General features: G+C 40.4%; 1 protein-coding gene across 4 annotated transcripts in view; it reads right to left on the bottom strand.

Moving 5' to 3' along the window:
- ATG2B (autophagy related 2B) overlaps positions 1 to 27,946 on the bottom strand; it is a 73,039-nt gene extending 45,093 nt beyond the window's left edge. For 2 of the 4 annotated variants that reach the window (XR_014312390.1, XM_082733231.1), the window contains exons 1-11: positions 27,305 to 27,946; positions 14,944 to 15,106; positions 11,711 to 11,863; positions 10,721 to 10,823; positions 9,213 to 9,375; positions 8,133 to 8,312; positions 4,310 to 4,406; positions 3,889 to 4,074; positions 2,719 to 2,873; positions 2,522 to 2,627; positions 700 to 961 (exon numbers count right to left, since the gene is read on the bottom strand). Coding sequence is in view for 2 of the 4 variants with exons in the window: in XM_082733231.1 (XP_082589357.1) it covers positions 700 to 961; positions 2,522 to 2,627; positions 2,719 to 2,873; positions 3,889 to 4,074; positions 4,310 to 4,406; positions 8,133 to 8,312; positions 9,213 to 9,375; positions 10,721 to 10,823; positions 11,711 to 11,863; positions 14,944 to 15,106; positions 27,305 to 27,466 (1,730 nt within the window). In the remaining 2 variants the exon portion in view is untranslated. The remainder of the gene's footprint in view (positions 1 to 699; positions 962 to 2,521; positions 2,628 to 2,718; positions 2,874 to 3,888; positions 4,075 to 4,309; positions 4,407 to 8,132; positions 8,313 to 9,212; positions 9,376 to 10,720; positions 10,824 to 11,710; positions 11,864 to 14,943; positions 15,107 to 27,304) is intronic. The other 2 variants (XR_014312391.1, XM_082733232.1) reach the window with 1 other exon arrangement.
- Positions 27,947 to 27,973: the final 27 nt, after the last annotated feature.

Here is a 27,973-nt window from a genome sequence, read left to right as displayed (position 1 = left end):
TAACCCACTTAGCCACCCAGGTCCCCCCAGATGGCTTTAACTTCTTAAAGCAGAAACTGAAAATACAGCCTCCAGGCTCAGGATCAGCCTTGGTACCCTCTCCCACCCCCAGACAATGGCATGGGAGTCATGTTGTGTCCATGTCCCTTCTCATGAGCCCACTCCACTCTCAGCACCATTGCCATCTCTGCTGAGCCAGTGACAAAAAGAACTATTTTTTTATTATAATGGTGCCAATATTTTAACTGGCAAAATATAGCCAAAAAACTTGTCAAGGGTGCCTGGTTGGCTCTGTAGGTTAAGCGTCTGACTTTAGCTCAGGTCATGAACCTGGGGTCCTAAGATCGCGTCCCAACTTTGGGCTCCCAGCTCAGCATGGAGTCTGCTTCTCCCTCTGCCTCCACTTCCTGCTCATTTCTCATGTGTGTGCTCTCCAACCAATGAATTAAAAAAAAAAATCTTAAAAATTGTCAAGAGCAGAGAAAACTCCAGATTATCTCATCTTATATGCAAATAGTTTTACATGCCAAGTAACCTGAGTAAGAGATTCTATGGTAAACATTTTTGTAGCACTGCAAGAAAACCTCACTTATTCCCTCATTTACAAATAAAATGTGAATCAAAAAAAGAAATAGGCAGATAAAAAAGCACCCATACGGTTCTTTTTCAAGCATCATTAATAAACATGAGAGAATTTACCTAAGGTGATCGTGTTTGCAAGCTTCTGCAAATACTGTTCGAAAAGACTTAAAATCATCTGTTGAAAATCTTGCTGGGTCAATCTTTTCTATACAAGTAAAGAAAGCTATTGCCAAAGGTGTCAGTGGATTAAGGTTCAATGACGTTTCAGGTGGTGATAAAGGATCAATGTGAAGCACAGAAATGGAAAAGGTTCCCACAGCTAGTCTGAAAATAAGTTCAGGCCTGGATTCATCCACTGAAACAGATCTAGATGGAAGAGCTGAAACACATAGGTTAAAATTATAGACATAACATTTAATACTTAAAAACTATCCATTACATCAAAATTATAAAAAAATTACTCAAGTGTTAGTTTTAAAAAGCAGGTGATCACAGAACAGTCTGAATGATATTTGATATTAAACAAGTAAGATAAACTGTTATCTTTCTACATTTGATATCCAGGGTTCTTGATACCTGAAGTGTCAAAAAGAAACATATGAACAAAATTTTTTGCATTAATAAAACTGATTGGAAAAGTCAGAGATTAACCCAAAAGCTGCTCACCAAATTTTCCTTTAAGCCTTTGTGTCTGTTCAATTAAATTTTGCAGAGAAGAAGCAGGGAAATACAATCAAAATCACAGTGAGATACCATCTCACACCAGTCAGAACGGCTGAAATTAGCCAGTCAGGAAACGACAGGTGTTGGCAAGGATGCAGAGAAAGGGGAACCCTCCTACATTGTTAGTGGGAAAGCAAGCTGGTGCAGCCACTCTGGCAAACAGTACAGAGGTTCCTCAAAACGTTGCAAACAGAGCTACCCTATGACCCAGCAATTACACTACTAGGTATTTACCCTAAAGATACAAATGCAGAGATCCGAAGGGGCATGTGCACCCGAATGTTTCTAGCAGCAATGTCCACAATAGCCAAACTATGGAAAGAACCTAGATGTCCATTAACAGATGAATGGATAAAGAAGATGTGGTGTATATCTACAATGGAATATTATGCACTCCTTAAAAAGAAATAAAATCTTGCCATTTGCAATGACGTGGATGGAACTAGAGGGTATTATGCTGAGTGAAATAAGTCAATCAGAGAAAGACGATTATCATATGATCTCCCTGATAAGAGAAATCTGAGAAACAAGACAGAAGATCGTATGGGAAGGGAGGGGGAAAATGAAACAAGATGGGACCAGGGATGGAGACAAACCATTAAGAGACTCTTAATCTCAGGAAACAAACTGACGGTTGCTGGAAGGGAGGCCGTGAGAGGGATAAAGAGGCTGGGCGATGGACACTGGGGAGGGTATGTGCCATGGTGAGCTCTGTGACTTGTGTAGGACTGCTGATACACAAACGTATACCCCTGACACAAATAATACATAATAGATTAAAATAAAATATAACTTTAAAAACTTTTTGCGAAGAAGAGGCCTGAGGTTCTCTTTCAAGGAAAATGTAAACAATGGAACAAGTACTGATGGTTGATTTAGATTCCTAAACTGCAGTAATAACATGAAACTTGCAGTGCACTTTTTACTAAAGATATTTAACTACACAAAGACTACCGTGAATGGGCAACTATTTTGATACTTCATGGTGAGTTGTTCAACTATGCTTCACATTTTCTTTCTAAACTTTATTAAATGGTCTAGATCAAAAAAAAAAAAAAAAAAATACATGAAGGGAAAGAAAAGCAGCAATAGAAAGGCATTTTCTAGAAACAAGCAATTTGTTTTGATTTTTCATTTTTTTAAAATTCCAGTGGAAATTATGGGGTAATTATGGGAAATTATGGGTAAGACCCCATAAGGGTCTTACACTACTTACAAGTCTTCTGTAAACTTGGCGGGTGAACTCGGTCAGATGGCAATGCGGACCCTCTCACTGGCTGTTCTTTATGAGGTTCAAGGAAATCTCCCCATGTTGGCTGAAGCTGTAAAATAATTTTTTTAAATCACATGATTATGAAGTATAGAATTTCAGAAGCCACTTTTCAAGAATAGAACAAAATTGAAATACTTTACCACAGTAGCACTTAATGGAGATCCTGCTGGAGTATTTGTGTATGTACTAGTTAATGATAACTCAAGGTCCATATTTGGAGGGTCTCCCAGTGGTGGAAGAGAAGAGAGACTATGGGACATGTCCATATCGGCCATGGAGAAGAAAACTTCTTCTTCTAGACAGAATTAAACCTAGTCAGTTGTATAATTCATGTCTTTAAAGTAAGTTAACATACATTAATAGAGTATTCTTCAGATTCTCTGAAGTACACTGTTGCCCTACAATTGACATTACTTCTGATGGGGTAATTTGTGAGGATCCAAGATATAAATGGCATAGTAAAAATGCTCAACCAAATACAAGTTAACAAAGTTTATGTTCTCCTATCAGTGAACCTGTTTTTTGTTTGTTTAACATAAGATTCGCAGAACTACAAAGTGTATTTTTAAGAGTCATATGACAATTTAGAAGTTAAAATCCAACTTTAAAATAGTACAAACATCTCGCAATCTCTGGTTTCATATAAATACAGCATTTTTAAATAAATAAAAAAAAAAAGAAACACCTGAATGTATTAGTTTAGAATTCTGTTTACATTTCACTCTTTCTGGAAGTTGTTTTACCCTCATGCAAATGAAGTTTGTTATGACCAAAATTTCTTGAGTAGACTTTAATTTTTTAGTTTTTAACTTATTTAGTTCAATTTAATTCTGTACTTAAATGGATTCTTACTAAGGTATCATGCTAAACATTCCAAAACACCTGTAAAAATGCAAAGTAAACTTGATAAAGACCCTATTTACATGTAATTGATGGAAGAGTAGGAAAAAAAGGGTTCCATTTAAGAGCACCTGTCAATCATTATACAGGTATGTAAGAATTTGACAAAATGAGTAATTACCCACAATTTATCTTTTGTGTAAGTCTACATTTTTGTAAACTGTCCTTAGAATTAAAAAAAAGAAAAAAAGTCACAATTTACAAAATGAGATTACACAATCAAAAAAGGATACGTGAGCCAGTGCATCACTGTAATGCTATGGTTAGATCAACTTACAAATTTAAACCTTCTTAGAGCTCCGATCTTTTGTTCTTTCATTACTAAACTCCATTTCACCACAGCCAAATTAGGCTTACTTTGCTCTATGTTGACAACATAGGAATCTCGTGTCAATGCTTCAGTTGCTTACCACGGCTAGAAGGTGTACGAGCAGATTCTGTCTCATAAAAGCTTTGCTCTGAAGATACACCTGCTGAGAGGGAATCTTTTCTCAAATAATACCGGTTTAATTCCATCTGAATTCGATATTCATCTTCTTGCTGCATGGGTCGGTTTTTTCTATCTTTATTAGCTAACCCTATTTTGCTAGAATTTTCTACAAGTATAGAAAGGAAAGGAAAATAGTAATTAAATTTGGAAGTAATCAATCATCTCTCTCCCAAAACCACTTGTCCAATACCAACAGCAACTTCATGTCCCAGTCAAGCAGAACTACCACTATTTAATATTAATCAGAGCTCTGTAGTAGCTTTAAGCAACTAGCTAGGAATCACAGAATCTGAAAAGTTTTAAATAAAAATAACAACAGAGTTGCCTATTGTCATACTTGCCTGGTCCAGCAATAGCGGCTAACATATCCAAGAGCAAGTGCACCTGCCTTGGTGACAGGAAGAGATGAATAGACTCTATCTGTCCATCAATATCCAACTTCAAAAAAAAAAAAAAAAAAGTCCATTCAGGATAAACACTCTTTAAAACCTCGTCAGCACAAATCCCATATACTTTCACGCACTGAGAGGAACACTCATTCCTCAGTCTTAGATTCTGCCACCTAAGATTCCCTCCACTCATTTATACAATCTAAATGAAAAGACTTAAAGGCCACCAAACTGTTGTTCTCAGGGGGAAAAGCCTCCTGCAAAATTCCATGTTGGCAAGTCCAATGTCCTATTTTCATCTCTGAGTCTTCTGAGTATTTCAGGTATTTGAGGAGGCTTCAAGCCAGTCACTAGGAAGGATATGAAGACAGCAACAGCACAGAATTCATTCCCAACAGGATTTCAGACTCAAATCATAATCCTCAAAGCGGGATTCAAACCAAGAGCAAATAAAGCTGGCTTTCCCAAGTTTGCCCATGGATAACGCTCCTAGCACAGCACGTGAGGCCCTTCCCTACCAACAGTGTGCCTCTCCGCACGCCCAGGCAGAGTTCCACAAAGCCCACTCTCTGCCGGGCAGGAGAGTGCAAACCACAGCAGAGATGCTCACACAGTGGGTGCTCACGTGGACTGCCTCCCTCTTTTTCAAGTCTCTGTCCATTTTTCCTCCTGGAAAGAAAAGCCCCAGCCAATCTCATCCTGATTCCTGTGGAATATATATATATATTTTTTAAGATTTTATTTATTTGACAGAGATCACAAGTAGGCAGAGGCAGGCAGAGAGAGAGGAGAAAGCAGGCTCCCTGTGGAGCGGAGAGCCCGAGGTGGGGCTCGATCCCAGGACTCTGGGATCACGACCTGAGCCAAAGGCAGAGGCTTAACCCACTGAGCCACCCAGGTGCCCCTGTGGAGTATATTCTAACAAAACAGTTACTCTATTTTCTACACCACACTCTAACAAGTTGAGTGTGCCTGCCTTACTTTTCATTCACCTCCTCTTGGGGTAATGCTAAGACTCCTATTATCTTTACGCGGTTTTGCAATTTTAAAAGAATTCAATTAATAACATTTATATTCGGGGAAAATGGTATCCTCCCCAGGGCAGGGGATTTCCTCTGATTCTAAAAACAAAAAACATTGCATAGTAATGCTGAGAAGCTTCCATGATCTGAGAATATCATATATTCTCCATGAATAACAATCAGCATATCACCTTTTTTCTGAGTATTGGGGAACTATGCTTTCATTACATTTCCACTCATTCTAGTAAGACTCCTGTTTTACAGACAAGGACACAGGATCATAAAGATTTGCACAAGGCCATCTACAGACCCAGAGCCAGGATTTTAACCTAGGCTGACCTAGATGGGAAGCCCTAACTCCTCCCATGGCACAGCTCTCCGTGGATTTGTTTTATGGGGCTCCTTGCTGACGGCTGTCATCCCAGACGATGAATCAGCAAGGAGTTTAGGCTGGGGACAGTGGGAGAATCTCTGATTTAAAAACTGGTTTTTAAATTTCTTAGTATTGAAAACATAATCTCCAACCTTTATTAGGATGGGTGATCAAGAGTTTCACTTCTAATGTTCATAGAAATATTATTTGTACATTCTAAATTTGGCATACAAAGAACAAAGCACCTCTTACTTTCCTCTGGAAATAGAAAAGACAGAACGTAATTTCAGACTCAATATGACATAGTAACTAAACAAAAGGTCTATAAATTCAATATATACAGCTCCTCTATTTTTTTACATGTTGGAATCCTGAAAGTATATGTTAAAATTGAACATGTGAACAATCCGGCTGACACACAATTTGGGGTGGGTACCGTCTCAGAGAACTAAAAAAAACTTTAAAAAAATTATTTTTTAAGATTTACTTATTTTAGAGAGAGAGGAGAAGCACAGATGCATAAACAAGGAGGCAGGGGCAAAGGAAGAGGGAGAGAGAGATCTCAAATAGACTCTGTATGAGTGTGGAGCCCAACTCAGGGTTCAATCTCACGACCCTGAGATCATGACCTAAGCCAAAATCAAGAGTCGGACACTTAACTGACTGAGCCACTGAGAGGCATCCCCCCAAGAAAATCTTTCATAACATTTTGATCCCACAGTTGAAAAACTTATGGATCTAATGAACATCAGAAAGACTAAAGATCTGACTCCTGAGTACCCCCAACCAATGCCATCTTTGTCTATACAGCATTAAGTGTCTGGGATTTATGTTTCTCAAAGCTAGTATCTTGTATCAAATATAGTATCTTGTATTTTTCCATTTAGCCTTCATCTGCATTAAGTAAGAACAAAAGGTACCCAAACTCAAGTTACACAAAAATTACCATGTAGGCAAGGACAGTAGTATCTCCAAATATCAAACACTGGCTGGCAAATAATGCCATCATGCTCTAATTCCAGATGTTCATTTGTCACCTAGTACACAGATGTCCAAAAGTAACACCAAAAGGCACTTATACAAATTAACACATAATGTGCAAGTTTCAGTTTGCACAAAGTTCAATGTACAAATGTTGAGGACTATCTAATTTAATCAAAACAGAACTAGAGAAGTGACTGCCATGGTTCTTCCTTCACGGAGAAATAGCTAATGCGTTCCTGGGAGGCATGGATGTGTTCATTTCCCAAGGATATTAGCACCTCGGGATTCCCTGTAGTGTTAAAACATACCTACAGCTTTCAGGTTATTTTATGAACAGGCTTAAGACCTCACACCACCTGAGGTAGGACAGAGCAGTAAGCAAAGGAGAGGAAGTAATCAGCAACAGGAAGGCGGGCATTCTGATCATCCCCTTCCTCTGCCTCTAACTGTAGAGAGGCGGGCCGACCCAAGGATGGACTGCCGGAGACCCCCCATCCTCTGAAAATCTCCTGTGCATGCACGAGTCCTCATTGCTCCCTCTTCTTCACTGTCCCCACAGCCATGTCTATCCCCTTTATCACATGTTGTATTAAAGCAAAGACCGTATTTCCCTCTTCTCTGCATCTCCCCCAAGAAACTGCACAGGGCCTGGCATCTAGTAGTCACTCAAACATCTAGCTAGTTAGGCCAGTGAGTAAACAAATGAACAAATCCTGATACTTTCTTAAACTACATTTCACAGAGATTATATGGAAAATTGTTTTCAAAGTTTGAAAATAACACTTCACAAATACATTTTCAACAGACTAAATATAGGGCTTCCTGATTCTCCAGCAGACTGTCCAACACTGTTCCCTAAGAAACAAGTGCAGTTGTCTTTACAGGGTCTTCAAAAAGACATAAGACACCATGAAAAAAAAAATCTCTTTTCATAAATAACAACTATAAAAATGGTCATTCTGTTCAGAACACGCCTAGGTCGGCATTTTTACATGCATAAAATTAAACATCTTCTACAGTCAATTTCTTACTTCCAAATCTCTTCTCCTTTAAACTGAATGGTATGATAAAAGTCTTTAACAAATTCCTAATTTATTAACTCATCAATGTTTCTGAACTACTAGAATGGGGGAAAGTGAGTGCAGGAGACAATGCTAACACCTGAGCATGAGCAGGGGCTAAAGACAGTGCTCACGTGAGGCCCTGAGACCTCAGGACAGAGGCACCAGCTGAGAGTAAGAATACAGACTCCAGGACAGAGGGCAGCCTACACACAGAACCACCCAGAGTAGCTAATCAGTAGCTAAACCAGTGTCTTATAGCTAAGACACATTTAATCACATTAAAGAATACCTGTACTTCTGTTTTAACTATAGAAAATGAAACAAACACTGACCTTAGCTCCAGGAAGCACTTCATTCTGTTTCAGCGTGAGACTCAACTCCAGTCTACCAATGAGCCCTCCAATCTGCACTGGGTCAGAGGGCGCTACCTCTGGTAAACTTCTAGTTAATTGTGGGTGCGGCTCATATACAATTTTGGGATTCCAGCTAGGTGACAGCTTTGGCTCAGTTTCCTACAATGAGGCAATAAGAATAAAGTAATTCTTTAAAACACTTTAGTGTAAATAACCCGAAATGCAAAATACAAATGTCAACTTAGAGTAAAGTATTTGACATGAAAAACTGTGTTATGTGACAATGAATAAACCAGTGACTTATAGCTAAGTAATAAAAGCAAATCATGGAAAAGGACTTTATGGAAAAAAGCATATCTATTCAAATTACAGCAATAAGAAAACTTAATAAACATTGTATAATCATAAAAATTTGAATAATGTAAAAGATAAATTATGGAAAGACTGATTTATAAAAGGACTCACTACTCTTACAAAGGATTAATACAAAGTTCCTTAATTATAAAACTTTTTTAAGGTTTTTTTTTTAAAGTATGATTTGTAAGTTTTCAGCCATACATTCATTATGTAAGGTAAATGTGAACAAATGTGCTTTTGTTTTTACTATAAAAGTGTATTAGCTGTTAACATGCCATTTTCCCCACGTGGTACAGTATCCAGTGTTATATCCAGCACTGGCAGGAAAGGCATCAATCATAAATAGGAGTATTTTTAAAACTTTGAAAAGCAGGTCTCCATTACTGAGTATGTGGGTTAACTTCCAGATCAGATGGAAACTCACTAACACATATTCTATATCCTAGCACAACTTAATAGCCCTCCTTTAAACTATTTATTTATTTATAAATTCATTTTTGGAGAGGGAGAGAGCAACTTTTAAGCAGGCTTCATGCCCAGTGCAGAGCCCAATGCGGGGCTGGATCTCACGACCCTGAGATCATGACCTGAGCCGAAATCAAGAGTCAGACGCTCAACTGACTGAGCTACCCAGGTGCCCCTAATTTAAACTTTTAAAAAATCTTTGATTTAGTGTTTGTTTTCTTGGTTTGTTTTTCTTACCGCTGGTGCAGTTGAACACACTGGGGAAGATTTTGCTGACGCAGAAAACTCCTCCCAGAAGAGAGACACTCCGGAGAGCTGGAGTAACTTGTGAGCAAAGGCTGTGGGCTGATGCACATTGATTCCTGAGGCCTCATCAGCAGCTTCATCACAGTAGACAGTTCTCCATGTCCAAAACAGAAAACGTTGGTGTAAGAAAACCTACTTGCAAGTCTAAGAAACACACATAGCTTTTTAAGGTGAAGGGTTTTCTAGTGTCACCACTCCTCAGAAATTGCCTCATGTGGTCAGCATCAGAGCTTCACTACAGGAAAGGTTTTCACCAAGAGACCTCAACCTCAAGAAGGATAATTTTATGGGGTTCCTACACTGGGGGGAGAGCTTCATAGCTTCCTAAAGTTCGCCTCAAGGAAAACAATTCCTGTGCTCCCTCACAAACATCTCTTGGTAACAGACAGCATTTGGCTCCAAGTCACAAGCCCAAAATGAACGACATTTCTTGAAATCTTATGACTATTCTACAAGTTCTTAGGACTCACCATTTCATTTTCAACAAAATACAGAAGGTACTTCTACATGCATGAGATTTTAGATATTTTTTAATATACCATTTCAGGTAATCCAACCTAATTTCAAAAATCTGTTAACAATAACCATTTGACTAACAGGTAATTTAATGATGATAGAAAGATAGAAACCATAACATATCTGCTTAAAATTTGGTAAAAGCTCCCAACAGATCCCTGTACAAAGTGTCTTTGGTGCTCAGTGCACACACTTCCTTCTGCACACTTCAGTCACATTAAGACACAGGTGAACAGTGACTACCTCAAGGGCAACCCTCTCGGTCTCCTCCTTCTTTGGGCACTTTGTATGGTCTGTATGTTATTGTACTCTCAAAAAACTTGGCTTTGCTCCCCATCAAACAAAACAAAACACAAACAGTGACGACCTCAAATCAACACTCAGCTATTTATAAGGCTCCAAGTGGGCATACACGGAAAACGGAGTCCTGGTTTCCATCTTTTTAGTAAATCACTATCGCACAGATACTCTCAGAGAATCCTCTCAAAGAAAACCATAGGCGCAGCCTTTCTCATGAAAGCAACACTTAGATCAAGCACAGGAAAGCAAAGAAGACCTTCGTATTAAGGAGACACGCCAAAACAGGGTATCACTAGTAAGAAAAAACTCAGGAGTGCCTTCAACTTAGCAGCACTCACACACTCACAATTTTCATTTGACATTAACTAAAGAGAATCATTCACTCTGAATCCTACACAGTACTATATACAACTATACCTCAACTAGTACTTTTAGCTGTCAGTAATGGGATTAGAACGGATCTTGAAGAGCAGCGCTTTACCTGGAAACAATACGATGTAGTAGTAACTCAACAGCATCACTTCTAATCTCTAAAAGCATCATGAAATTTAATAAAAGTCAGCTCTTACTATTTATACAAGAAAAGAATAAGGTTGTTTATCCTCAGATATAAGAAGTCTTACCTTTCTATTCGAATTTCAAGTGCAGTTCCAGTTTTGGAATTTTCTGGCACATGTTCAATTCTCAAGACAGTGTCTATAAAGGTGACTTTCACTCTTCTTAGTACTAGAGCAAACAGGTAACTGTCAACATGAGACCACATGTATACGAAATAAAAATTTCTAATGAAAAGAATAATTACCAGTTTAATAAGAACTTACAAAATAAAGTAAAATCCCCAAATCTTGAGTTTGGAAATAGACATTTTGCCCTACTGAGCACCTACCCCAACACATCCCAACAGATACATGTGCAACGCTTAACACTCTCTGAACTCTAAACCCTTCATCATACAAGCATAATAAAAGACACAGAGGAGAAACTAGGATACAAAAGGACATGAAATTAAATTGAATATTTAAAATAACCTCAATTCTAAAGTTAAATTGAATATTTAAAATATTCAATTCTAAAGTTAAATTGAATATTTAAAATAACCTCAATTAAATTGAATATTTAAAATAACCTCTCAGGCTCTCTGCTCAGCAGGGAGCCAGCTTCCCTTCCTCTCTCTCTCTGCCTGCCTCTCTACCTACTTGTGATCTCTGTCTGTCAAATAAATAAATAAAATCTTTTAAAAAAGGGGGGAGGGGGCACCTGGGTGGCTCAGTGGGTTAAGCCTCTGCCTTTGGCTCAAGTCATGGTCTCAGGGTCCTGGGATCAAGCCCCACATTGGGCGCTCTGCACAGTGGGGAGCCTGCTTCCTCCTCTCTCTCTGCCTGCCTCTCTGCCTACTTGTAATCTCTGTCTGTCAAATAAATAAATAAAATCTTTAAAATAACCTCAATTCTAAAGTTCTGAAGTGAGAAGAGAAACTCCTTAAAAAAAAAAAAAATCACTCCAATGGATTTTCCTTATATAAGGCTTACTAAAAAGAAAGGTACTAAATTATTGGGGCGGGGGGAGAGAAGAAAAAAAAAGAAAGAAAGAAAAGAAAATGCTCAAAGCCAAACCTGTTTCAATGGTTTCAGCAAACTTTTCAAGTCCTTCAAAAGGCTGCGATGCTTCTCCTTGTTCATCTGTTAATTTCTGGCTAAGACATTCTTTTGCCAATTGCATACTGCTGGTCATGAAACTTGACCAATACATAGGCTCAGAACCAGTTGCTGCAGAAAATATAGATTAGTCCTAAATAACTTCTCATAGTTACAACAAAGCCATTTCTTAAAATGTCACATTTGAAATAAATTCTTAATCCTTATTTAACATATTTAACATGGTATTTAACATCATGGTATTACCTAGGCATATGATATTCTATGAGATTTAAGCATCACCTTATAACAACTAAGAGAAAAAAAAAATCACAGAAAGAAGTCCAGAGATACGTGTTCTCATTAAATGATACGTATCTGTCAAATGTTACCTTATGAATTCATTCAACAAGTATTTAATGCATGCATGGTACCGTTCAAAATACTGTAGAACAGGGGTCAACAAATTTCTTTTGGCAAGGGTCAGATGGTAAATAATTTAGGCCTTGTGGGCCCTACAGGGCCTCTACCCTGACTACTCAACACTCTCACTCTAGTGCAAAAGCAGGCTGAGAGAATAAGGAAATGAATGAGTATGGTAGTGTTCCAATACAAATTTATTTACAAAAATATAACAGCTCAAATTTGGCCTACAGGCAATAGTTAGATGACCCTGCTGTAGGGGACAGAAAAATAATGATTAATTCTCCCCACAGAGAGCCTACAATATAGTGGAAGAAATGAGATATGGTTAAGAAGAATTAGTAAGCAACTATGCAATGTCAACAGAAAACACGAATGGCTAAACCAAGAGGCTGACTGTTCCCATGGACAGAATTTAATAGGAAACCTGGTAGAGGTGGCATCTGACCTAGGCTCTAGAAGGTCAGTATAAATGTAGGTAAAATAGAAGAACATCCTTGAAGAATCCATGAACTGGGAAAAATCCTTCCCAGATCATCCCTCAAAGAATGGCGCTACACTTCCTTACATTATTCAAAACAAACTGACAGATTACTACAATTACTGATTCCCAAAATGGAATTTAAAAATCCTTCTCGTGGAATATTTTTAAAGGCAGAATATTTGACTTTCCATAGGAAAATATTATTCTATCTACTCATCATGGTTAAAAAAATAAAATATTCTTGTTAATTAAATGCCATTATCAAGGAGGATTTCCATGCACAGCTACCATTTTCAAAGTAAAGGTGCTACTAATTCTAATAAGCATAATTTAAACTCTGGTGTTCCAGAAAGTATTTAGGATTATAATTCTTCAAGTATTTCTTGACCAACATCACTTGCCACTCAAAGAATTTAAATTCAGAATTTAAGATGATTTAAATGGTGACTCTACTGGCTTAAAAAATACATACACATACACACACACACTCCAAAGCAGAAAATCTGAGCTATTTAACAGAGCACAGTGGTTAAGAATACGGACTCCAGAACTAGATTGCCTGGGTTAACATCCCAAATTTCCACTGAACTAGCTATGACCTTGGACAAGTTACTGAATTCACCTGCGCTTCGATGTCCTGCTCCATAAAAATGGAGATAACAAACTCTATTTCAAACAGCCATGATAAAATAATATTGGTAAAGCACTCACAACAGCATCTGGCATTCAAGAAGCACTATACACATGTTTAATAAGTCAGAAAATGGCATATATATAACTAAAGCTACCACCCAGATGTACTTATATAACTTAGTACTTTAAAGCTTTTCCCTCCCAAATTTTTCTTTGAAAAAGAAATTTTTCTTTTGAAATTTCTTTCTTTGAAAAATTTCTTTGAAAAATTTCAATCCTAAGGAAGAGGTGAAAATATGGTGCAATGAACACCTGCACAGCCTTCATTTAGACTCATCACAGCTACACACACACACACTCTCTCTCTCTCTCTCTCTCTCTCTCACACACACACACACTCTCTCTCTCTCTCTCTCTCTCTCTCTCATCCTTTTGCTGACCTATCTGAAGGTAAACTGCAGGCATCCTAACACTCCCAAAGATAACTCCTAAGAATACAAATATTCCCATGCGAAAGCTCAGTGACATGAACACGCCCAAGAAACACAACACTGACAAAATACTATCTTCTATACATTCTACACCCAAATTTCCCAGCTGTCCCAGTAATATCCTTCATAACAAAGACAAACAAAAACACAGGATTATCTACTGCAGTTATTCTTGACTTATTCTTCTTTAATCTGGAACAATTCCTCTACCTTTCTTGTCTTTCTTGATACTGATACATCAAAAGAGTACCAGTTAGCCTACAGAATGTCCCTTATTTTAGATTTGTCAAATCCTTCTTCCTTACAATGCGATTCAGACTATGCACTTGTAACAGGAACAGTATATACATGACATGTCTTTGTCAGCCGTCACATCAGGACCCACATCATGGCCCTCTGACCCACTACTGATGGGACGAAGACTGACCATTAAGGTTGCTGTGGCAACTATCAATTTCCTCCACTGCGTAAAGAAACATTTTTCTCTCTGTAAACAGTGTGTCATCAAGGGGAAGTATGTTGGTACATCACAAATCAAGCTCCTCAATGACCTGTCACCAGGCAGGGTTAGGAATCACTGATTATTACCACCTCCATCAGTTTTTACCATGGTTGTCAAAACCATGGTGATGGTCTATCATTTTTTTCTACTCTAGTAAGTTGACATTCTACTGCAACAAAGAGCTTTCCCTTCTTCCTGCCTCCCTTACATACAGATTTGTATATATGGACATAACAGTATTTGTAACAGTATGGACATAGAACTTTTTTTTTTAATTCCACATGTTATAATCCATTTATTGTCATTAGTCCCAGATTTGGCCAAAGAGAGCACCCACAAGTCCAGTCCTCTGTCCTTTTAACATTTCTCCATCAATCTTTGAGCACTTCCTTGGTTTCTGGAACAATACTTTGAAAGTTTAAAACGCATGTCATTTTATATAAGTGGTAACAAATAATTAACCAAATCATCAGTATACTAAAGTTCCTGTGGGTAAACAGGGCAAGAAGTAACACTAAAGGTAAAATCACACACCCCCAAGTCCTAATATTTTATCTACTGATAATCTCACAAATAAATGCTAAGTAATAAATACTGAATTTAATACAGTGAGGTTACTTCCCCAATCTGCGAAGAATACAATAAAAACAAACAAAACAGAAACACATAACACACCTACCTAGGCGGGGTCTAGGCCGGAAGACCATTTCTAGCCCTTTCACTTCCAGTGCACAATTCTCCTGCAGCAAGGAGCCCCACGGAACTGATAGAGAAATTGACTGTATGAATCCTTCAGTGACTTCTAAAGGCGCATCTGCTGACTCCAGGATCTCATTGAGACACTAAAGAGAAAAACCAAAAGCGTTTTGAAATCACAGGAATGAGAACTCAAAATTGTTAACTTATTCAAAGACATTGAGTATGCACATGTATGTGTGTCAGACACTACGGATACGGAAACCAGAATCCAAGATAAAGATTCTCCATCCTCAGAAGTTTACAAGATAGCTTACTATGTAAGACATACATAAATAAGGTGTTATGAGCTACATGAAAGAGGAAATGCACTGTACTCTTTTGGAGAATGTAACAGAACCTAACCCGGAGACCCAAGGCAGGCCACCTAAGAAAATGCCATTTAAAAGTGAGACCAGAGAAGGCTGAGGAGTTAACCAAACTAAGTGGTCCAGACAGAAACAGCAGTGTGTGGAATAATCAAAGAAAGCAGAGGTCAGAGAGCACAAGCCGACGGACCTGAGACATAAAAGTTTTTGAGAAGGAAAGGCTACTTTAGGCTCTAGTGTAGTGTACTAGGGTAAAGAGCCAGAGATAAAACTACACAGATAAGGGAGAGTGAAATCCAAACAGCCTTGTAATTCATGTTAAAGACTCTAACATTTATCTAAGAGCAAAGTGAAGCCACTGAAAGGTTTTAAGCAGGAAACCATGATGAGATTAGAACTCTGTTCAGTTCTGCTACCAAGACAAGCACGTATTGGAAGAAAGCAAAACTTAGGCAGAAAGGCCGTTCTGAGTAAGAAAAGCTAGGGAAATTGGTTTGGTGAGGACAATGACACTGAGGATAGTATGAAGTGGACAGATTTTTTGTACAATATTAGGAAGTAGAATTAACTGGCATAATGAGAAATAATGAAAAGAAAGAATGAAGAATGACTTCCAGGTTGGGGAGCTGGGCAGCTGGGCAGCTAGCGGTGCCATTTACTGAGAAAAAACCTGGAGCAGGTTAGGGGAAGCTCGGTAGCAGAGTTCCAAAGAGTACATGTGAGCAGACGTCTAGGCAGCGATATCCAGGAGGCAGTTGGACCTGGTCTAGATGTCTGAACAGCCATCTGGGCTGAAGATACAGAAGGGTATTATGAATCCGGAGGGCCAATGAAGCCCTAGGGTGAGGAGAGACAGCCTTTGGGAACTTGTATAGGGTCAAATGACAAGAGGCCTAGGACTAAGTCCAAATAAACACCAACATTTAAGAATTAAGAATCTGGGGTGCCTTAATGCTCAGTCAGTTGGGTGTCAGACTTGATTTCAACTCAGGTCATGACCTCAGGGTTGTGAGATCCAGCCTTACATCAGGCTCCACGCTGGGCATGGAGCCCACCTGAGGAACCTGCAAAGTAAATTAGAAAAAGAACAGAGAGGTAGAAGGAGAATCAAGAATGCCTTACGTCCCCCAAAATCGTGGAAAGACAAGTATAAAAAGTGGAGCAGTGGGGCGCCTGGGTGGCTCAGTGGGTTAAGCCGCTGCCTTCGGCTCCGGTCATGATCTCAGGGTCCTGGGATCGAGTCCCACATCGGGCTCTCTGCTCAGCAGGGAGCCTGCTTCCTCCTCTCTATCTGCCTGCCTCTCTGCCTACTTGTGATCTCTCTCTGTCAAATAAATAAATAAAATCTTTAAAAAAAAAAAAAAAAGTGGAGCAGTGCAACAAAAGGCAAAAAGAGGTCAAAGATTTTTGAGTGTCCACTGGATTTTCTTAATATTTAGGGTACTAATGATGTGGTAGGGAAAACCAGACTACAACAGAAGGAAGACAAAATGGATATAAATATACTTAATAAAATAATTAAGTGTATTTCTTGACAATGTACTTTATAAATTAAAATAACAGGGCACCTGGGTGGCTCAGTGGGTTAAAGCCTCTGCCTTCAACTCAGGTCATGATCCCAGGGTCCTGGGATTGAGCCCTGCGCTCTCTGCTCAGCAGGGAGCCTGCTTCCTTCTCTCGCTGCCTGTCTCTCTGCCTACTTGTGATCTCTGTCTGTCAAATAAATAAATGCCAGTGTATATGTAAGGTACTTCTTTCTGCACGCTATGGTGAATAGCAGTGTCATAATTCTTTGTCTACCTAATGCTGAATGTTGAGATTTAGACTGGCTCACATTTTATCATTGTATGTCACTACTTTAGAAGGCTTTCTTCATGCTGATGTTTGTGTAACCCTACAGACTTTCTGAAGAGTACATGGGCATGGGTGGTTTTAAGGTAAACACATTCATATCCTCAATTCCACAAATATTCTCTGTTCTAAAACTGACCCTCCTGAGAAGAGTACGTAACCGTGGCACCATGTTGCATCTCCTCTCCCATTATTCCCTTGTACAATCTCCCTTTTTCCACTTCACCAAAAAGGCTTATCTTTTCCCTTCCCAAATCCTTTGTGCACTGCCCAGGGTATAAAAATCTCCAGGAAGCACCAACAGTAAGTTTGCCAGTCTTTCCCTATCTTATACATATCTTTGGCATGACACTCAAAGTCAAAGAACTAAGTGATGTTGCTATTACAAAATCCCTTCAATTCTCATCTACTTATTGATGACTCAAGGCTGTAACTATTTTAAAAACTTAAAATGAAATTTATGACGAGCTCTATCAAATTCTAGTTGTAAGTATATTCATTTATGGGCACATGAACTAATCAGGGAAAATGGGGAAAGCCACCCACCCACATCACTAAGAAATGTATTCCCAGAACACCTGGGTGGCTCATTCGGTTAAGTACCTCCCTTTGGCTCACATCATGATCCTGGGGTCCTGGGATTGAACCCCGCAGTGGGTTCCCTGCTCAGCAGGGAGACTGATTCTCCTTCTCCCTCTGCCCCTTACTCCCAACCCCTGCTTGTGCTTTAACAGAATAAAATCTAAAGATAAAAAGTATTTCCAATAGAACTTTTCATATTTAGTTATTAGTTATAACATTTAGTTATTATTGTTTTGATCAACTATACTTATAATCTGTACTTATAATAATCAGTTCCAGAGGGAAAAATGTTAATACTTAAAAAGCCTAATGATTACCTGAAGGAAATACTGTTAAGATCAATACGGGAAGCCCTTAGAGGAACAAAGGAAACCACTAAAAAAACTCAAAAAACATCAAGTGAGGAAATCATTAAAGCAATTAAAACAGGAATTAAATTTTAAAATAAATTAGAAAAAAATATTTAATGCAAAAGAAAGCTGGACAGTAATAGTAAATTTTTAAATATGATCAATTTCAATTTAGTTACTTTTTTTAAAAGATTTTATTTATTTGACAGAGAGAGGAAAAATCACAAGTAGGCAGAGAGGCAGGCATAGAGAGAGAGGGGAGGAAGCAGGCTCCCCGCAGAGCAGAGAGCCCGAGGTGGGGCTCGATCCCAGGACCCTGGGACCCCGTGACCTGAGCTGAAAGCAGAGGCTCAACCCACTGAGCCACCCAGGTATACCTAGTTACATTTTTATTGTAGAGAAATCACAGCATGATCAATAAAAGACTTAAGCATAAAATATATAAATTAAGATAAACTTTTGTAACGCAAGATGGACATAAGAGTTCAATGGGAAAAGATACAATGTTAAATTTCCAACTATTAATGAAGAGCTTGTTCATGAATTTTTAAATGTATAATGGTGGGTATTCAGATCCTACTGGGTGAAAATATGTATTTTTTATATTAATATTTACAACACAATAAAAATTATTCTCTACAACTATTTAAAATGTTTCAAAAGAAAACTAAAGGCCAAGCTGGAGTCACTTGCCCCCCAGGACAGCAAATTGACTTAACTACAGTTTCAACCTCTCCAGGAATGAAATTTTACCCCCATCAATCTGGATTTTCTTGTTGGCAACCAATGAGGTAATCTGTCTCATGGGCTCTCCACCCCAAAGGAAGATGAGGTAATCCACCTAAAACTCTTGTTCTTTATGTTGCGCGGACCTACACAGAGCAATGATGAGTACTACTAGGAATTCAAGGTATATTTGACAGTATGCAGAAAGAAAAACATTAAATTACATTTCTCTTTGTAGGTACCATAAAACTAACTAGGAAACTATACCCTTATTAGTTTAAACCAAGGCATCAGGATTCAAAGAGATAAAATAGAGCATTAAAATTAGAAAGACCTGGGGTGCCTGGGTGGCTCAGTGAGTTAAAGCCTCTGCCTTTGGCTCAGGTCATGATCCCAGGATCCTGAAATTGATCCCAGGGTCCTGGGATCGAGCCCCACATCAGGCTCTCTGCTCAGTAGGGAGCCTGCTTCCCTCTCTCTCTCTGCCTACCTCTCTGCCTACTTGTTCTCTCTCTCTCTCTGTGTCAAACAAATAAATAAAATCTTTTTAAAAAATTAGAAAGACCTGGGGCGCCTGGGTGGCTCAGTGGGTTAAGCTGCTGCCTTCGGCTCAGGTCATGATCTCAGGGTCCTGGGATCGAGTCCAGCATCGGGCTCTCTGCTCAGCAGGGAGCCTGCTTCCCTCTCTCTCTCTCTGCCTGCCTCTCCATCTACTTGTGATTTCTCTCTGTCAAATAAATAAATAAAATCTTTAAAAAAAAAATTAGAAAGACCTGACTTAAATTAACATTTGATTAGCATGTATTACATACAGGACACCACACAACACTGTTTTATCTATGTTACTGCACTGAATCATCATAATAGCTCTCTGAAGTACCGCTTTTCTTTTGGTATTTTCATGCCTGTTTTACAGATAAGGCAAATGAGATCAGAAGAGTTGTTAGCTCTGGGAGAGATGAGATTAAGGGCTACTACTTCTTACTCAATACATTCCACACATACACACACACACACACTTCATCTTTCTTTACCATTGGAATTTTTTGCAACTGAGCATGTTAATTATATAATAAAAGCAAATAATTTAATATACTAAAGCATTTTAAAATACACACACACACACACACATACACACACACACACACACACACACACACATATTATATATATATATATATATATATATATATATATATATAGGCAATGCCAGCCTCTGTAACATGGGATCTGTTATCAGACATCTAGGAAAATGGATTTGATAGCATTCTCTTCCCAATAAATACCACGTTTTCATCTGTTTCAATTTTGTGGCTACCTTAAACTTTTAACAGTTCAGAAAGGGTGTTTTATGGCATTGAAGAATAGTATTAAAAGAAATAATCTGGTAATGTTAAGGTAATAGTTCTGAAAAGAGTCAACAGTTCAAGAATTTATACTGCACCACGAAGGTACAAAATACCATCTCTAAACAGATGTTTAAATAGGTCATACAGATACAGTCTGTAAATGTACTTGGGCAAATCCCCTATATTCACTATCATAAAGTACTTCGAAATTCACTCATTCTGTGAAACTACAAGGTCTACCACAGGAGAGTAAGACAAAATTCTCAGCCTACTTGGCCAAATGGATTCCCTGTTACCTACTCAGGCAACATTTTCCTCATTAGCCCAAAGCAGTACATTCTTGTGACTAATTCTTAACCTAAGAGCTACCTGAAGTGCTCAGCAGATGTCCTATCACAGATTAGACTTTTTCTTATGCTGAAGGCCCTTTTGCTTTCAGTTATCAGTGAGTTTCATGCACAAAGATAGAAAAAGAGAAGTTAACCCTGGTCTACTGCACCATTTGGCATAGAATTAGTAATTGATGTTATCTGAACTAAAGATAATTTTATTACATACACCAGTATAAGCAGGAAAGCAACAGAGAGATTAAGTTGAAATCAAGGTCTTTTCTTTTTTTTTAAATCAATGTCTTAATGTCTATCTTCCTGGACATACTGAACTTCTGTGAAGAAAGGGTCTTTATCCACTTCTATATACCCCAGCCCCTCATAGTGACACCAGCTAGGAACCCAATAAATGTAAATGAACCAATTGATGAAAAAATTTCAGTTAAAAAAGTAAGAATAAAGTCAAAGTCTTAAAGAATTTCCTTCTTTCAATATTTTAAATTTTCAGCCACTTCCTTGGGAAAACAATTTTTGAACATATGAACCCACTACAGTTGTACAATACTTTCAAACACTTCGCTTCTATTCCTCCTTCCCACCCCTAAGCCCTTCCAAGGTAATGATCTCCAAAGTGCGTTATATGCATCCCAGAGAGCATAACAGAGGATTTATAAGTATATGAGAAGTTAGACATTCTATATTCAACTCTTTTTTAGATTTAAAAGTTGTGCCAATATTTAATATACGCATGGGCATTGATTACTCTCACTCACACCATTCATCAGACTGGCACAAGGTGAAGGTTCCACACTGGGGAAATGTTAAGCGTGGTGCCCTCACTTGGATATTCCATTTCAGCACACTGACAGTTATTTCGCATAGATTCTATATTAATAAAAACAGATCGGGGGAGGGGCATCTGAATGGCTCAGCGGGTTAAAGCCTCTGCCTTAGGCCCAGGTCATGATCCCAGGGTCTTCGGATCAAGCCCCGCATCGGGCTCTCCTGCTCAGTGGGAAGCCTGCTTCTCTGTCTACTTGTGATCTCCGTCTGTCAAATAAATAAATAAAATCTTAAAAAAAAAAAACAAAAAAAAAAACAGATCAGGGGGCCTGGGTGGCTCACTGAAGCCACTGCCTTTGGCTCAGGTCATAATCGGAGTCCAGGGATACCCACATCGGGCTCCTTGCGAAGCATGGAGCCTGCTTCTCTCCTGCCTGCCATTCCCCCTGTTTGTGCTTGCTCTCTCCACCTCCCTCTCTCTCTCTGTCAAATAAATACATAAAAATCTTTTAAAAAAATTATAAAATAAAGGGTGCCTGGGTGGCTCAGTGGGTTAAGCCTCTGCCTTCAGCTCAGGTGATGACCTCAGGGTCCTAGGATCCAGGCCTACACTGGGCTCGGGCTCTCAGCTTTGCAGGGAGCATGCTTCCCCTCTCTCTCTCTCTCTCTGCCTACCTCTCTGACTACTAGTGACCTCTTTACTCTCTCAAATAATTTTTAAAAATCTTTAAAATAAAAAAATAATAATAAAATAAAAATAAAAACAGATCTCAAAACAGTAGGGTCTTTGTAAAGAGACAGAATGTGACAAAAACTTTGATTTCCTGGTTTTCTTAAGGCCAAATATTTAAGAGTTGAATTTAAAGATGATAAGCAGCTTTCTTCTACACAAAGAGTTCTAAATATACTGTTTATGTGATGACCCATAGCTATTAATAGCGCATGCTACCTAGTGGGTATATTCCAAAAAACAAAACAGACCATCTTTTCAAAGTGAAGTTATCACTTTAGGGGCACCTAGGTGGCTCAGCTGGTTAGGTGTCTTGACTCTCGATTTCGGCTCAGGTCATGATCTCAGGGTAGTAAGACCAAGCCCTGTCTTGGGCTCTGCACACAGCATGAACTCTGCTTGAGACTCTCTCTCTCCCTCTCCCTCTGCACACCCCCAAAAGGAAGTCAAGATATCACTTTAATAATGAATGAAAAAATAACTGCTTCTCAGCGCACCGGCTGGCTAGGTTGGTAGAGTGTGAGACTCTTGATCTTGGGACTGTGAGTTTAAGCCCCATGTTGGGGAAGAGATTACTTAAAAATAAAATCTTAAAAAAAAAAAAAAAATGAATGAATGAATGAATGAATGAAAGAAAGAAAGGAATGAAAAATGAAAAACTGGAGCACCAGGGTGCTCAGTTGGTTGAGTCTTCCGCCTTCAGCTCAGGTCATAATCTCAGGGTCCTGGGATCGAGCCCCTGCATCGGGCTCTCTGCTCAGCAGGGAGCCTGCTTCTCCCTCTCCTCCCCCAAACCCTGCCTTGTGTTCTCTCGCTCTCGGTCAAATAAGTAAATAAAATCTTTAAAAAGAAAAAAAAAATGAAAAAGTGATTTTCAAAGGATACCTGTATTGCAGAGAAGACATTCTGGAAAATTGTATTTGGAAATGTTTCCATACATACATGATTTTGTTATTAAAACTATTAAAAATAGTCTATTTTTTAAAGTCTTCTACATAAATTATAAAAGATTTGAAAACACAAAAAGATTATCCCAGTGAATCAAAAAGTCTTAAAAGAATTTTTAAAAAATAGGTTCAAGAAGCACTGGGTGGCTGTGGATTAAAGCCTCTGCCTTCGGCTCAGGTCATGATCCCAGGGTCCTGCAAATTGGGGCGGGGGGGGGGGGGGGGGGGGCTCTGCTCAGCAGGGAGCCTGCTTCCTCCTCTCTCTGTCTCAGCCTGTCTCTCTGCCTACTTGTGATCTCTGTCTGTCAAATAAATAAATAAAATCTTTAAAAAATAAAATAGGTACTAAAGTTAACCTTTTATATATATAAAAATGCAACAACTTCCAATCAATTGGCAAGAAAAACTGAGACTAAGGAAGAAAGGAATGTAACAACCAATTTCACACAATCCTGTGCATAATTGATTTTTTTTTTAAGATGTATTTATTTGACAGAGAGAAATTACAAGTAGATGGAAAGGCAGGCAGAGAGAGAGGGAAGCAAGCCCCCTGCTGAGCAGAGAGCCCAATGCAGGACTCAATCCCAGGACCCTGAGATCATGACCTGAGCTGAAGGCAGGGGCTTAACCCACTGAGCCACCCAGGTGCCCTGCATAATTGATTTTTGAGAATCTAAACATTACGAATGTCGCCAATGATGTGATTCTTCCATTTGGATCTATGAATCTTTGCCAGGCATCTTGTTTCACTCATGAAAATCATTAAAATCAAGAGTCAAAAGCAACTGAATGTGGAATCAGAACTTTGAAGAGTTGGGACACCTGAGTAGCTCAGTCAGCAGAGTGTCTGCCTTCCGCTCAGGTCCTGATCCCAGAGTCCTGGGATGAGTCCTGTGACCCGTTCCCTGCTCAGCTGGGAGCCTGCCTCTCCTTCTGCCTTCCACCCCGGAGCCCTGTGTGTACAGATTCACACACGCACGCTGTCAATCTCTGGCAAATAACATAAAATCATTAATATTAAAAAAAAAAAAGAACTTTGAAGAGTTATAGCTAAGTGTCACATCAAAATGTATCCTAGTTCATACACAGCACACTAGAATTGATAAATCAGCAAGAACAAATGTCTACTGAATGCTTTACTATTTTAACTGGGCATATCCTTTGCCTTCAAGAAACAGAACAAATCATAATCTCAAATTAAGTCTAGCCATAAACTGTTATGTTAACAATCCTGAAGTCAAATTGTAAATTCAATTATTACCACCTGGGGACCTTGGGTGGCTCAGTTAGTTAAGCATCCAACTCTTGATTTGGGCTCTGGTCATAATCTCAAGAGTCCTGAGATCGAGGTTCGAATCCATGTAGGGCTCTACTTAAGATTCTTCTCTCCCTTGCTCTCTCTCCCCGCCCTCACCACCTTCACCACAAACCCCCTCTGCCCACCCCCCGCACATGTGTGTTCTCATTCTCTCAAAGAGAAACAAAACATGAAAAAACAAAATAGAACCAAAAAAACAAAATTTATCACTACCTCTGATTTCCCATGAAGATTAAAACTACACAAGAAGATAATAAAAATAAAAAAAAATAAAACTACACAAGAGTGCCTGGCACAGTGCCTGAAATAAACAGATGCTCAATAAACTTAACTGCCTTTTCCCTAGCTTGAAGCCATGTGATTAGAGAATAAGGGGCTTGGGGCGCCTGGGTGGCTCAGGGGGTTAAGCCTCTGCCTCTGGCTCAGGTCATGATCTTGGGGTCCTGGGACTGAGCCCCGAACTGGGCTCTCTGCTCAGCGGGGAGTCTGCTTTCTCCTATCTCTCTGCCTGCCTCTCTGCCTACTATGATCTCTGTCAAAGAAATAAAATCTTTTAAAAAAGAGAGAGAGAGAGAATAAGGGGCTTAAGAATGACAGATTTGAATTTTCACAGTACCACTTGTTATCTGACTCTGGGCACATTTTTTAATTCCAACTTTAAAATAGAAATAGTAGGGTGCCTGGGTGGCTCAGTTGGTTAAGCCACTGCCTTCGGCTCAGGTCGTGATCCCAGAGTTCCGAGAATGAGTCCCACATGGGGTTCCCAGCTCCATGAGGAGTCTGCTTCTTCCTCTGACCTTCTGCCCTCTCATGCTCACTCTCTCACTCTCTCTCAAATGAATAAAATATTTTTTAAAAATGAAATAAAACAGAGAGGCACCTGGATGGATCAGTCATTAAGCATCTGCCTTTGCCTCGGGTCGTGATCCTGGGGTCCTGGGATGGAGCCCCGAATCAGGTTGCCCCCCCCACCCCGCGGCGGGAAGCCTGCTTCTCCCTCTCCCACTCCCCCTGCTTGTGTTCCCCTCTCTCGCTGTGTCACTCTCTGCCAAATAATAAATAAAATCTTTAAATATATATATATAAATAATAATATATATATAATATATATATATATATATATGTCTAATCCTCCTCTAAGATAGCTTATTCATACCTATACTAGAAGTATGTAGATTCATGGGTCACTGAATTTTAAAATATCCATCAGAGGGCGCAGGTCATGATCCCAGCCAGGGTCCTGGAATCAAACACCACGTTGGGCTCTCTGCTCAGCAAGGAGCCTGCTTCCCTTCCCCTCTCTCTGTCTACCTCTCTGCCTACCTGTGATCTTTGTCTGTCAAATAAATAAATAAAATCTTTTTTTTAATTAACATTTTTTTAAAAATCCATCAGAATCCCTATCTTCAGCAACGAATTACAGCAATATACTACCCTGACACAATGTGTGGCATGGAATGCGCAACCCATTAATGTTTATTGAACTCCGGTGAATTACTACAGCTACTGTCACTAAGCCAACAGGTAGTCTGGGCTAGCACGCCCTAGCCTGGCGTGGGACTAGGTCTACGCACACCAGTGCTCTTTCCACTATCATTTGTGGTCTCCCTAATTAACTCATCTACTTACTGAAAAAAAATACATGTTTATTCATATTAGTACAAATTCATCAAAGGGTCTTAAGATGTTAGCATAATTTGAGTTTTTCGGGTTTCTGAGGCTAAGGAAGTCACTACTCTTAACAAACACTTTTATATGAAAGTAAAAAATACTGCATCTGCCTTCGGCTCAGGTCATGATCTCAAGATCCAGGAACTGAGCCCCACATCCAGCTTCCTGCTCAACAGGGAGCCTGCTTCTCCCTCTCCACCCTGCTCATGTGTTCTCGGGTGGGCTCTCTCTCGCTCTCTTTCTCTAATAAATAAAATCTTTTTAAAAAAGATAAAAAATATTTAAACTTTTTAAACAGTTTAAATGGGGGGGAGGTCCTTTTGTTTTCAACTATAACCAGCAAGTCACCCTTGTTTATAAGTTCCTAAATGTAATCTGTGTAGGAATGCTTTTAGAAGAGTGAAACTCTACAACTGGCACAACCAATTCCAACCTCCAGCAGCAAACTCTGGCCAAGAAATGAAGCGTTGGGGGAAGGAGAGAAGTGGCTTCCTTCTTGCTCAACTCAAGGCTGAATACAGTTCGAGAGAAAGGACTACGCACTGAATATACAAATGCAGGTACAGCTGTATGGGGCGAGTTAAACAACACCTGTAAGATACCTGTAACACCCACAGAGTCAACTCACAGCCTCTGGCTGACAGGTACCAAACAGGTTTTTAAAGGTCTGAAAATTGCAGCCTCAGCGCTTTTGCAACACCTGCTTTTACGATCTGTCACGTGAAGCCAATAAGCACAACTAACCCGCACTATTAGGGCCGCACAACCACTCACAGGCTGGCCTCGTAAACGTATGTCAAGTGAACGCAGGTAAACCCGGCGGTCGGAGGCCTTCGCCTAACTTCCTTCCAGATGGCAGACGCGGTACGGGGACCGCGGTGCTCCAGGAGCCAACCCAAATAAGTAAAGGAATAACGAGGAATTCGGACATCCCCAAAGGTCTTCCTCATCCTCAATCTTTCCACCAGAGTGCCATCCCACGAAATAGGATTTGTTTGCCACGGTAACCCGCGACCCCTGCTACCCAAGGGTCAGCCCCTGTCACCACCTCCCAGGGACCCCTCGAGGCCAGCTTCCCAAAGCCCCCAAACCACTAACACAACTGCTTCCTTCAATGTAGACTCCATCGCCTCGGTTAAGTTTCTGACGCACGTGATTTGGGGACGCAAACTTGCTAGAAACAGACTCAACACTTGCACACGTTTCTGTGAGCCCTGCCACACTTGGATCCGAACGACTCCCAGGGAGGGGCTGAACGTCAACAAGCTCGGGGGACACTCGCTCAAATCGCCCTTAGGAGGGGAGCGAGACCCTCCCGGCTGGCCGCCGGCGGCTCTTACCCATTTGTCCAAGGGGACTTGGGCGAGGGACCCGGTGCCCTGGTACAGGTCCAGGCTGAGCTGCTCCAGGCTCAGCTTCTCCTGCAGGAAGTGGCCCAGGTACCTCTGCAGGAGGTACCGACAGGCCCTCTTCTTGATGGACTCGGAAAACGGCCAAGGCATGATGAGGGCTGACGACGCGGCCCGCGGGGGCTGCAGGCGGCGACTCCGGCGCTGGGGCCCAGGCTTCCGCTCCAGGCCGCGGCGGCGGCGGTGCCTCGGGTCCCGGCCGGCGTCCCGGGTCCGCGGCGGGGCCTAAGCCCGGGACAGCCCCTCCATGCCCGCTCGGCGCCGGGCGTCCCTCAGGGCGACCCCATCATCCGCGCCGCGCGGCTCGCGCTAGGCCTGGCGGGGACCCGCCACGGGGTGGGAGTGCGGGGGCCTCCGCGAGGATCCTCGCAGCCACCGGATGAGGATGCAAGAAAACACGGCGGGAGGCGGCAGGGCCCGAGGCAGATACGGAGGCGCACTCCTCCACAGCCGCCGCGCGACGAATTTGTTGTCATCCGCGGGGCGCGCTCCCGGTTCTGGGACGCTCCCGGCGCGTTCGCGACACCCACACTCGCGGCGCGCGGCCGGCGCTGGCGGAAGTGACGCCACACTAGAGCTGAGGAGGCGGGGACAAGGCCC

This window comes from Mustela nivalis, assembly GCF_964662115.1.
Source record: "Mustela nivalis genome assembly, chromosome: 6".
Classification (NCBI taxonomy): Eukaryota; Metazoa; Chordata; class Mammalia; order Carnivora; family Mustelidae; genus Mustela; species Mustela nivalis.
The sequence above is the reverse complement of the archived record's forward strand: the minus strand, read 5'-3'. Positions and strand labels throughout refer to the sequence as shown.